The sequence below is a fragment of the Mobula birostris genome, chromosome 2 (genome assembly GCF_030028105.1).
Source record: "Mobula birostris isolate sMobBir1 chromosome 2, sMobBir1.hap1, whole genome shotgun sequence".
Classification (NCBI taxonomy): Eukaryota; Metazoa; Chordata; class Chondrichthyes; order Myliobatiformes; family Myliobatidae; genus Mobula; species Mobula birostris.
In genome coordinates, this window is record NC_092371.1 from 239,208,505 (window position 1) to 239,221,367 (window position 12,863).

Sequence of the window (12,863 nt, forward strand, 5' to 3'; positions counted from 1 at the left end):
TAAAGTGGATGCTGAGTGAACGTCACATTACCCTCGAATAAACTTACTTTTTCTTTAAAAGAAATCAACGAGATGGTCAAATATCTCATGTTTTTAGTTCATGGCTATTTTTTTCTATTACATCTTTGAGTGAGGATTATTTTTTCCCCAGTATAAACACATGTGATTCTGTGAATGCTAGAATCTTGAGCAACACACACAAAGTCCAGGACAAGATGGGACAAAGTCAGCATGGTTTCCTTAAGGGAAAATCCTGCCTGACGAAACGATTGGAATTCTTTGAGGAGATTGCATGTAGGATAGATAAAGGGGATGCAGTGAATGTTGTATATTTGGACTTTCAGAAAGCCTTTGACAAGGTGCCACACATGAGGCTGCTTACCAAGTTAAGAGCAGGAAAGTTACTGGCATGGTTGAGTCCTGACGAAGGGTCTTGGCCTGAAACGTCGACTGTGCTTCTTCCTACAGATGCTGTCTGGCCTGCTGCGTTCCACTAGTATTTTGTGTGTGTTGCTTGAATTTCCAGCGTCTGCAGATTTCCTCGTGGCATGGGTTAGATTGTTTCTTTTTCATGTTAAGCAGTAGCATAACAAGAGTAATCTAGAGTTCTCAGGCTGGTTCATTCTTCCCTTCTGAAGACAGGAATGAAATTACCTACCTCCCAGTTCTTTGGCACTCCTGTTTCTAATTAATGTTATTGAACAAAAAATTTGGCAACTGCTCACAAGTAGTATTGGATATGCTTTGAAAGTGCCAAATTGAGCAAGTTATTATGTTGTCTTACTCAAATGTCTTCCCTCTCATTTTAACCCCTTCAGGTTTCCTCCAGGAAGCTTATTTATGGGCAAAACAGGTTATCGTTATTCTGGAGAGGTCACTGGTTTTGCTAAAGGACATTAAGGACGGATCCTTGAACGAAGGTGTGGCTTATGGCAGTTACACCACAAGATCTCTGTTCCAGTACATGTTTCTGGTGAAAAGGCATTTCAACATCAGCCACTTCAGTCATCCCTGGGTTAAGCAGCATTTTGCATTCTATTATAGGACCGTGCTTCCAGGTAAGAGTCATCATGTCATTGCTATTGGGCTATCTAACATGAGACAGGGCCTTCAGCCCACTCTGATAATGTTGGTCATCAAGTCTCTGTCTACACTCATTCCATTTTCCAGTCCTCTAGGCCGAGTATTCATCTAAATGATATAAAAAGAGCTTCTGGCACATTGGCATTCATAAATCAAAGTACTGAGTACAGGGAAGATTGAATAAGCTAGGAGTTTATTCCCTGGAATGTAGAAGATTTAAACCACAAGACTTCTCTTGTTAGTCACGGTTGTGTCATCTTACCTTAAGAATACTTCTTCCTCTTTGTAATGTATATATCCTGTCCCTTCCAAGCTGCTTCCAGAAATTCCAGCCGTTGCTGCTCTGCCGTCATCCCTGCCAGTGTTCTTTTCCAATCAACTCTGGCCAACTCTCATGCCTCTGTAATTCCCTTTACTCCACTGTAATACTGATACATCTGACTTTCTCCTTCTCAAACTTCAGGGTGAATTAAGGAGAGATTTGATATGCAAATTACGAGGGGTATAGATAGAGTAAATGCAAACAGGCTTTTCCCACTGAGGTTGGGTGGAACTACTACTAGATGTCATGTGTGAAGGTTGAATCTGACATCAGTAGTGGGAAAGTTATTGGAAGGTATTCTAAGGGACCAGGTATGTAAGTATTTGGCTAGGCACGGAATGATTTAGGATAGTCAGCATGACTTTGTGCGTGATCTTATGGAGTCATTGGAAGAAGTTACCAGGAAAGCTGATGAAGGCAAAGCAGTGGATGTTAACAACATGGAATTTGATAATGTCCCTTATAGGAGGTTGGTCAAGAAGGCTTAGTTGCTCAGCATTCAAGATGAGACAGTATATTGGATTAGACATTGGCTTTGTGGGAGAAGCCAGAGAGTAGTCGAGGATGGTTGCCTCTCTGACTGGAGTTCTGTGACTAATGGAGTGCTGGGTGCTGGATATTGTTGTTTGTCATCCATATCAATGATCTGGTTGATAATGTGATTAACTGGATCAGCAAACTTCCAGATGACACCAGAATTGGAGGCGCAGTGGACAATGAGGAAGACTATCACGGCTTGCAGCTGGAGCGGGACCAGCTGGAAACATGGGCTGAAAAATGGCAGGTAGAATTTAATGCAGACAAGTGTGAGGTTTTGCACTCTGGTAGGACCAACCAGGGTAGTTCTTGTTTAAGAGAAGTTTGGACAGATAAGGGTATGGAGAGCTATGGTACTGGTGCAGGTCAACAGGACTAGACAGATTAAATGTTTTGGCATGGACTAGATGGGCTGAAGGGTCTGTTGTACTTTTCTATGACTCTAAGTACCTAAGTTACATGAGGGTAGCTGTCTCTACTGCCTCTTGGAGCAGTTTGATCCCGATTGCAATTCACCAACAAACATTCCACAGTCAAAGTCACTGAGATCACATTTCTTCCCTATTCTAATGTTTGGTCTGAGCAACATCTGAACCTCTTGACCATGTCTGCATTTTTTTTAATGTATTGAGTTGCTGCCACAATATTGGCCATGTTGATAACATCCACTGCTTTGCCTTCATCAGTTTTCCTGGTAACTTTTTCCAATGACTCCATAAGATCAGGGTCACATGAAGCCCTGGGAGCAGGTGTTGGGTATCAACAAGTACTGGTTGTGTGATCACTGACGCTAAGCAGACAATCTCTGAAGAGTACTGGTAATGGCTGGGATCACCTGGCTTGTAAGGACACTGTTCAGAAGAAGACAATGGCAAACCAGTTCTGTAGAAAAAATTGCCGAGGACAATCATGGTCATGGGACCATGATTGGCTAAGTCATACAACATGGCACCTAATGATGATGAAGATGTCACCTCTATCAAGTCACGTCTCATCTTGCTTCAATACAAAGAGAAAATCCCTCGCACTCTCAACTCATCCTCATAAGACATGCTGTCCAATTTGGTAAATCTCTACACCCTCTTAAAGCATTGACAGCCTTCCAATGATGAGGTGACCAGATCTGAATACAATATTCCAAGCATGATCTAACCAGTGTGTAATAGAGCTGCAATGTTATCTCATGAGTTTTGAACTCAGCCCTGACTAAAGAAGAGCAACACCATATACCTTCTTAACAGTCTTATCAGCTTTTGTGGAATTAATGGGTGTGGACCCTATGATCACTCTTTCCTGCACATTGCTAAGAATTCTGCCATTGACCCTTCAAATCCAAAATTCCAAAGTGAATTGCTTCACGCTTTTCTGAGCTGAACACCATCTGCCACTTCTCAGCCGCTCTCTGTCAATGCCCTAGTATAATCCTGAACAACCTTTTAACACCACCAGCGTTTGTGTCATCCGCAAACTTACCAGCCCACCCTTCCACTTCTAATGGAGTGACCTTAGTCACTGTTTGCAGAGTGCCCACCCTGTGGGGTGGTCTGGGGCAGCCAGGTATCCAGGTAGTGAATAGTGAACATGGTCATGAGAGGAAAGTGAGACTGTGGCCATCCCATAGGAGGAGAACTCGAGGCTTGGGTTGCCGGAATTCAATTACTGCTTCTAGACAAGTGATGATCATTTTACACTCTCTGTGTCTGAGGCCTCCATCGGTCAGTGTCGACAATGGATATTGCATCCCAGCTGTCTAGATAGACAAGGCTGGCAGTACAATATGGAGAGCAAGCTGTTGCCCTTATAACAAGCTCCCCCTCTCCATGCAACTGATGAACCCAAAGGAACAGCAGTGACCTATACAGTTTGGTACCAACAGCGTTGTATGAGTTGCCGGTCAGCATTAAACTCAATGAAGAACTGCCTTAGGGACCCCAGCTCTGGATTTTACCCTTGGGGCTTATTCCCGAAGCCTTCCCCATGAGTGGGTGTAGCTGCAAGGCAGCGGAGCTTCGAGATCAGAGTTTTACACTCAGTGGCCACTTTATTCGGTACACCTGTACACTCACTCGTTCATGCAAATATCTAATCGGCCAATCATGTGGCTGCAACTCAATACGTTAAAAAAAATGCAGACATGGTCAAGAGGTTCAGATGTTGCTCAGGCCAAACATTAGAATGGGGAAGAAGTGTGATCTCAGTGACTTTGACCGTGGAATGATTGTTGGTGCCAGATGGGGTGGTTTGAGTATCTCAGAAACTACTGATCTCCTGGGACTTTCACAAACAGTCTCTAAAGTTTACAGAGAATGGTGTGAAAAGCGTCCAGAGAGTGGCAGTTCTGTGGGTGAAGATGCCCTGGTAGTGAGAGAGGTCAGAGAAGAATAGCTGGACTGATTCAAGCTGACAGAAAGGTGACAGTAACTCTAACGAAGGCAACAGTAATGCTAATGAAGGCGACAGTAACTCTCACTACAGTGGTGAACAGCAGAGCATCTCTGAATGCACAACAAGTTGAAGCTTGAACTGAAGACCATGAATGTGCACTCGGTGGCCACTTTGTTAAGTACAGGAGATACATAATGTGGTGGTCACTTAGTGTAGCTTCACTTTTCATTGGAGTCATGTGTTTTAATTTCTGGAATCTCTTCCAGGTTTTCAAAGAACCGTGGGCATAGCTGATTCAAACTACAACTGGTTTTACGGGCCAGAGAGCCAACTGGTGTTTCTGGATACCTACGTCATGCGCAATGGCAGCGGTAACTGGTTGGCGGAGCAGGTCAGGAAGAATCGGATTCAGCGGGGAACAGGGTCGCCTGCCAAAGCACAGCGATGGTGCACGCTCCACACAGAGTTCTTGTGGTAAGTTAATGATCTAAGAAAGGGAATTAAAATCGGGGGATCAGAGGGTTACGTTTTGACAGACAGCTGATGATATCTGGAATACGCTTGCCAGAGGAGTTGGTGGAATCAGATATAGTCACTCAGTTTGAGATTTAATCAGACACTGAGAAGCTTGCAGGTACAGCAGGCAGTGAAGAAAGCTAATGGCATGTTGGCCTTCATAACAAGGGGAATTGAGTATAGGAGCAAAGAGGTCCTTCTGCAGCTGTACAGGGCCCTGGTGAGACCACACCTGGAGTATTGTGTGCAGTTTTAGTCTCCAAATTTGAGGAAGGACATTCTTGCTATTGAGGGAGTGCAGCGTAGGTTCACAAGGTTAATTCCCGGGATGGCGGGACTGTCATATGTTGGAATGACTGGGCTTGTATACACTGGAATTTAGAAGGATAAGAGGGGATCTGATTGGAACATGTAAGATTATTAAGGGATTGGACACGCTGGAGGCAAGAAGCATGTTCCCGCTGATGGGTGAGTCCAGAACCAGAGGCCACAGTTTAAGAATAAGGGGTAGGCCATTTAGAACAGAGTTGAGGAAAAACTTTTTCACCCAGAGAGTGGTGGATATGTGGAATGCTCTGCCCCAGAAGGCTGTGGAGGCCAAGTCTCTGGATGCTTTCAAGAAAGAGATGGATAGAGCTCTTAAAGATAGTGGAATCAAAGGTTTTGGGGATAAGGCAGGAACTGGATACTGATTGTGGATAATCAGCCATGATCACAGTGAATGGCGGTGCTGGCTTGAAGGGCCAAGTGGCCTACTCCTGCGCCTATTGTCTATTGATAAAGTATTAATGTAGTGAAGTTCAAAATACATTTATTATCAAAGTATGTGTAAATTATGCAATCTTGAGATTCATTTGCTTGCAAGCACCCACAAAGTAGGAAACCTGAGAGAACCCAATTAAAAAAAAGAAAGACCAACACGCAATAGGCAGAGAAAGGGAAATAAAACAAATCATGCCAATGATCAGCAAGCATTGTCATTGAGGGCAAAATTGAGTCCATAAACCTGAAGCCAGCAGCAGCCGAAATAGATACACAGCCTCAGTCTCAGTTCATCACAGGGGGCAAAGAAAGAACTTCACGGTGGAGCAGAGGGTGTGTTCCTGTACTGTACGAGTCCAGACTTTATCTGGAGTATGATGATAAAGACAGAATCATGACTGGTCGAATGTTCGTTAATTGACATATGGTAAGGTGTTGGTGCGTTCAATCCCAGCAGCTTCTACGGGGTCAACAAAAGGTGTTATTGTGTTTTTTAAACTTATTTTTTTCACGATCGCAAGGCCCTGCTGCACATGAAGATCTTACGGTACTGCAGGTCTGCCCCATCAGTGAGTTTCTCATTGGCAGAGAAACTGAGGGAGCTGGTCTTGGTATGGTTCGTACTGCTGCCCGTGTCAGGAAGTCGGTGTGCAGTCCAACGGCAAGTGATCGTCTCAGTCGCTTTTCATGTGATCACAAGACCCTGCTGGATATTGTTAATGTGGAAAGCTGTGAGCTTGGTTCACTGATTTATGGTGGACGGGGCAGGAGCTGCATGGCCTCCATCATAGCAAGGGCTGGGCCTCAAGCCGCAGTGTTGCCTGTGTACGGCTGCCCAGGAGAGAGGAATCAGGCTGGGTGTGCTCCATTGGAGGTGGTACGGTGCCCCCTACCCCCCCACCCGGTGTTCACTCGGCAAAAGCCAAGCTGTATTGTGGTTGACTGCAATTTTCTGCAGCGTTCATGGACTCAGCATTTTGGACTATACTTTTTAGTGTGACTGTATTTTACTGATAAAATAGTAAAATTGTGTGGGCACGTGGCCAAATGACTAGCGATCTGAAGGTCGTGAGTTCGAGCCCCAGCCGAAAGAACATGTTGTGTCCTTGAGCAAGGCACTTAATCACACATTGTTCTGCGACGACATTGGTGCCAAGCTGTATGGGTCCTAATGCCCTTCCCTTGGACAACATCGGTGTCGTGGAGAGGGGAGACTTGCAGCATGGGCAACTGCTGGTCTTCCATACAACCTTGCCCAGGCCTGCGCCCTGGAGAGTGAAGACTTTCCAGGCGCAGATCCATGGTCTCGCAACTAATGGATGCCTTTATTTATTATTTTACTGATAACTTATATGTGTTTGCTATCTTATATGGCCCTTGTTCTGTGTCTAACTATAGGTACTGTGTTTTGCACCTTGGACCCAGAGTAACACTGTTTTGTTTGGCTGTATTCATGTATGGTTGAATGCCAATTAAATTTGATCTTCAAACTTGAATTTTGAGCTTCGAACTTTGAACTTCAAACTACCTATGGACTCACTTTCAAGAACCCTACAACTCATGTTCTCAGTTTTATTTATTTATTTTTACAATATGCCTTCTTTTGCACTTTGGTTGTTAATCAGTCTTTATTTGTGTGTAGTTTCTCTATTTTTCTACTGTGAATGCCTGCAAGAAAATTAACCCCAGGATGGCACATGGTGACATACACGTACTTTGATAATAAATTTACTTTGAACTTTACTTTTCAATCCCATCACAGGAGATGAGATGGGATGAAATCTTGAGCAGCACGCACAAAATACTGGAGGAACTCAGCAGGCCGGGCAGCATCTATGGAGACTATCCTAGCAGTATTTATGTTTTGTCGGCTATTTATTCCCCTCCATAGATGCTACCTGACCTGCTGAGTTCCTCCTACATTTTGGGAGTGTGTTGCTTTAAATTCTAAAGTTCCTAAGCTGTGGGTTTCCAGCAGTAGCTGACCGCTTCCCCAGCACCACCAGGTCCTGTCTATCTTAGCATGTGTCTGTTCTTGCCAAGGTTTGGGCCTCTCTTTTGGTACATGTTTTCAGGATGGCAGAAGGAGGGAGATAGGTTATTTCCAACAGAGAGATACATCGATGTTTGTGATGCTCACATATAGTACTGTGCAGCAGATCCTGTCGTCACACAGCCCAGGTCCTTGTGTGAAGATCTCCAGTAAAGTGATATGCCTGGAGTGAGGTGGATGACATTGCTGGGAATTTCAATGACAGCACAGTCAAAACTGAAATCCTTACTGGCAGACATTACTTTTACATTTGGCTGCAGTCCAACCTCCTAATTTGGTCCTGAAATTCTTAAAGGATTAGGGGGAGAAAAGTATCTTTGGGAAAGGTAGTTGGGGGGGTGGAAGTGGAAGTTGAGTCATCATCATTATGTGTTGTGTTGTATGATGTAAGGTGATCATGGTCTTTCCATGACCATGATTGTTCTTGGCAAAGTTTTCTACAGAAGTGGTTTGCCATTGCCGCCTTCTGGGCAGTGTCTTTACAAGACGGGTGACCCCAGCCATTATCAATACTCTTCAGAGATTGTCTGCTGGGCGTCAGTGGTCACATAACCAGACATCCCACCCTGCAAAAACTCATTTTAAGGAGGTAGCACCATCAATTTGCGGGAGACTCCCAGAACTTACGGGAGAGGTGGGATGTCTGCAATAGAGTAGCTCCTTAGCAGCTAGCCAGCTAGTTTAAATAACGTTAGCTATGCTAATGAAGGAATGACATCTGTTAAACTCACCTCAGCATGTCTTTTACAGTCTTAACCCCCCATGGGCAATAGAAAAGTTACTGTTGCAAACAGTGTCATTATTTTTGACCCCTATTAGGCAGGGGTACACTTTAGGGTAGTCTGGGGTGACGTATGTTTTATATTTTCTTTTATAGAACACTGCCATGGCACGCTCTCTCGCTCTTGCGCTCTCTCTGTCGCTCTCTCTTGCTTTTCCCTCTCTCGCTCTCTTTTGCTTTCTCTCTCTCACTCACTTGCTCTCAAAAAATTGATTTCTGGGATATTGTATATAATTTGCGGGCATCAGGGAGCCACTACTAATATGCGGGAGACTCCCGAAACTTCCGGGAGAGGTGGGATGTCTGCATAACCAGGACTTGGACCATCCACCACCTGTATCCATGGCTTCATGTAACCCTGACTGGGGGCTAAGCAGGTGCCACACCTCGCCCAAGGGTAAGCTGCAGGCTAGCAGAGGTAATGAGCACCTTACACCTCCTTTGTTAAAGACATATCTCCACCCCCGCCACCCGCAACAATACAGTACCTCCCGAATATTGAAAGGCCTAGATAGAATACATGTGCAGAGGATGTTTCCAATAGTGGGAGAGTCTAGAACCAGAGAGCACAGCCTCAGAATAGAAGGATGTTTCTTCAGAACAGAGATGAAGAGGAATTTATTTATCCAAAGGTTGGTGAGTCTGTGGAATATGTTGCCACAGATAGCTGTGGAGGCCAGGTCACTGAGTACATTTAAACTGGAGGTTGATAGGGTCTTGATTAATCAGAGCACAAAGGTTACAGGGAGAAGCTAGGAGAATGGGGTTGAGAGGAAAAATAAATCAGCTATGATCAAATGGCAGATCAGACTCAGTAGGCGAAATGGCCTAATTCTGCTCCTATGTCTTAAGGTCTGTATAACCACACGTTACAGCAATAGTGTGGACAACATGTCGAACTGAACTCTGGTCCTCAGGTCTCAGCACCATCTTTCAATACTTTGCTTCAGTACTCACCACGGAAAGGGACCTTGGCGATTGTAGGGATGACTTACCACGGACTGAAAAGCTTGAGCATATAGACATTAAGAAGGAGGATGTGCTGGAGCTTTTGGAAAGCATCAAGTTGGATAAGTCACCGGGACCAGATGAGATGTACCCTAGGCTACCGGGGAGGCAAGGGAGGAGATTGCTGAGCCTCTGGCGATGATCTTTGCATCATCAATGGGGACGTGAGAGGTTCCAGAGGATTGGAGGGTTGCAGATGTTGTTCCCTTATTCAAGAAAGGGAGTAGGGATAGCCCAGGAAATTATAAACCAGTGAGTCTGACTTGTGGTTGGTAAGTTGATGGAGAAGATCCTGAGAGGCAGGATTTATGAACTTTTGGAGAGGCATAATATGATTAGGAATAGTCAGCATGGCTTTGTCAAAGACAGGTCGTGCCTTACAAGCCCGATTGAATTTTTTGAGGATGTGACTAAACACATTGATGAAGGAAGAGTTGTAGATGTAGTGTATATGGATTTCAACAAGGCATTTGATAAGGTACCCCATGCAAGGCTTATTGAGAAAGTAAGGAGGCATGGGATCCAAGGGACCTTGCTTTGTGGATCCAGAATTGGCTTGCCCACGGAAGGCAAAGAGTGGTTGTAGATAGGTCATGGAAATCAGTGACCAGTGGTGTGCCTCAGGGATCTGTTCTGGGACCTCTCCTCTTTGTAATTTTTATAAATGACTTGGATGAGGAAATGGAGGGATGGGTTAGTAAATTTGCTGATGACACAGAGGTTGGGGGTGTTGTGGATAGTGTTTTGGCTGTCAAAAGTTACAGTGGGACATCAGTAGGATGCAAAACTGGGCTGAGAAATGGCAGATGGAGTTCAACCCAGATAAGTGTGAGGTGGTTCATTTTGGACAGTCAAATATGATGGCAGGATATAGCATTAATGACAAGACTCTTGGCAGTGTGGAGGATCAGAGGGATCTTGGGGTCCGAGTCCATAGGACTCTCAAAGCTGCTGCGCAGGTTGACTGTATGGTTAAGAAGGCACACGGTGCATTGGCCTTCATCAACCATGGGATTGAGTTTAAGAGCCGAGAGGTAATGTTACAGCTATATAGGACCCTGTTCAGACCCCACTTGGAGTACTGTGCTCAGTTCTGGTCACCTCACTACAGGAAGGATGTGGAAACTATAGAAAGGGTGCAGAGGAGATTTACAAGGATGTTGCCTGGATTGGAGAGCATGCCTTATGAGAATAGGTTGAGTGAACTTGGCCTTTTTTCCTTGGAGTGATGAAGGATGAGAGGTGACCTGATAGAGGTGTACGAGATGATGAGAGGCATTGATTGTGTGGATAGTCAGTGGCTTTTTCCCAGGGCTGAGCTGGCTAGCACGAGAGGGCACAGTTTTAAGGTGCTTGGAAGTAGGTACAGCGGGGATGTCAGGTAAATTTTTTACACAGAGAGTGGTGAGTGCGTGGAATGGGCTGCCTGCGATGATGATGGAGGTAGATATGATAGGATCTTTTAAGAGACTCCTGGATAGGTACAGGGAGCTTAGTAAAATAGAGGGCTATGGGTAACCCTAGGTAATTTCTAAAGTAATTACATGTTTGTCACAGCATTGTGAGCTGAAGGGCCTGTATTGTGCTGTAGGTTTCTGTGTTTCTATGTTTCTAAAATTCCCTCTCTACTCTTTCAATCTCATTGATCTTAATATACTCCTGTGCCAGAACTTAAGGGACTGAGTTTGGACAGGCTAGGGCTTTATTTCTTCAGCAGTAGAGTGATTTTAGTCAGGTGCATAAATTTTCTTTGTATTATTTCAAGCTCGTTGATATTTTTCCTGTAGGTTGGTGACCAGAATTGCACACAATACTCCAAGTTGGGCCTCATCAACATCTCATTCAACTTCAACATAACATCCCAACTCCAGTACTGAGTGCTACTGTTTGTTAAGGACAATGTGGCAAAAGCTCTCTTTATCTGCAATGCCATTTTCAAGGAATTTTGGCTCTGTATTCTGAGGTTCCTCTGTCCTACTGTGCTCTGCAGTGACCCACCATTCACTGTGTAAGTCTTACCCGGGTTTGTCCTCCTCACACCGCATACTTGTCTGTATTAGATGCCATCTGCCATTTCTCAGCCCATTTTCATAGCTGGTTTAACTCTTCAATAAATGTAAACAAAAAACAAATGGCTGTAATCTAGAAAAGGATGAGTTTATCTTCTGCTCGTCTGTCTTCTCAACTGCCCTTCAAGCTCCATCAAATCAATCCAGGACATGCCCTCTTCTCATTGTTACCATCAAGGAGGAGGTACAGGAGCCTGAAGACACACACTCGATGTTTTAAGAACAGCTTCTTCATTGTTCATAGTTCGTTTAATTGTCATCCAACTAGATTAGATTAGATTAGATTATGAGGACGCTTAGTCCTCATTTATTGTCATTTAGAAATGCAGATATTAAAAAAATGATACAATGTTCCTCCGGTATGATATCACAGAAACACAAGACAGACCAAGACTAAAACTGACAAAAACCACATAATTATAACATATAGTTACAACAGTGCAAAACAATACCGTAATTTGATAAGAGCAGACCATGGGCATGGTAAAAAAAGTCTCAAAGTCCCGATAGCCCCAACATCTCACGTAGACGGGAGAAGGGAGAAACTCTCCCTGCCATGAGCTTCCAGCGCCGCAAACTTGTCGATGCAGCATCCTGGAAGCACCCAACCACAGTCCGGCGCTGAGTCTGTCCGAAAACTTCAAGCCTCCAACCAGCCCTCCGACACCGAGCACCGAGCACCATCTCTGCCGAACACTTCGACCCCTGCCCCGGCCGCGAAGCAACAGGCAAAGCCGAGGACTCGGGGCCTTCCCCTCCGGAGATTTCGGATCACACGGTAGCAGCGGCAGTGAAACAGGCATTTCAGAAGTTCACCAGATGTTCCTCTGTGCTGTCACATCTGCCTCCATCAAATTGGAATTGTGCACGGCCTCGTACTTGGCAGATTACAGATATTCATCACTGGAGAGGCTGCGCGTGCTGTGTCGCGCCACCATCTTCTCCTCCTCCCGACAGGAGGAGTATTCATGAATACCCGTGAATACAACCAAACGAAACAATGCTACTCCAGGGCCAAGGTGCAGAACACAGTACCAAATATAGCACATATAAGATAACAAGCACATAAAAGATATCAGTAAAATGCAATCACGCAAAAAAAATGGTCCAAGACCCCGAGTTCCTGAATGTTACAAGAATCTGCCTTCAAACTCAGTACATGTTCCTTCTGCCAAGTCAACACGAGGGGGCAGCACCAACTCCAGCTTGGACATCTCCCTCCTATGTGACTGTAAACAGACGACACTGCAGCTTGAGGCCTGGTCCTCGCCAGAACCAAGACTGTGCAGCTTCCCCTCAGTCCACCATCAGTGGATCGGACTTACAGCATTCCGCATTAACAATGTT

The 12,863-nt window shown here is 44.8% G+C and overlaps 1 protein-coding gene across 4 annotated transcripts in view; it reads left to right on the plus strand.

Moving 5' to 3' along the window:
- Positions 1-12,863, plus strand: part of dse (dermatan sulfate epimerase) — a 138,211-nt gene that overhangs the window by 118,544 nt on the left and 6,804 nt on the right. For all 4 annotated transcript variants that reach the window (XM_072251621.1, XM_072251624.1, XM_072251622.1 and 1 more), the window contains 2 exons: positions 819-1,058; positions 4,594-4,801. In XM_072251621.1, coding sequence (XP_072107722.1) covers positions 819-1,058; positions 4,594-4,801 — 448 coding nt within the window. The remainder of the gene's footprint in view (positions 1-818; positions 1,059-4,593; positions 4,802-12,863) is intronic.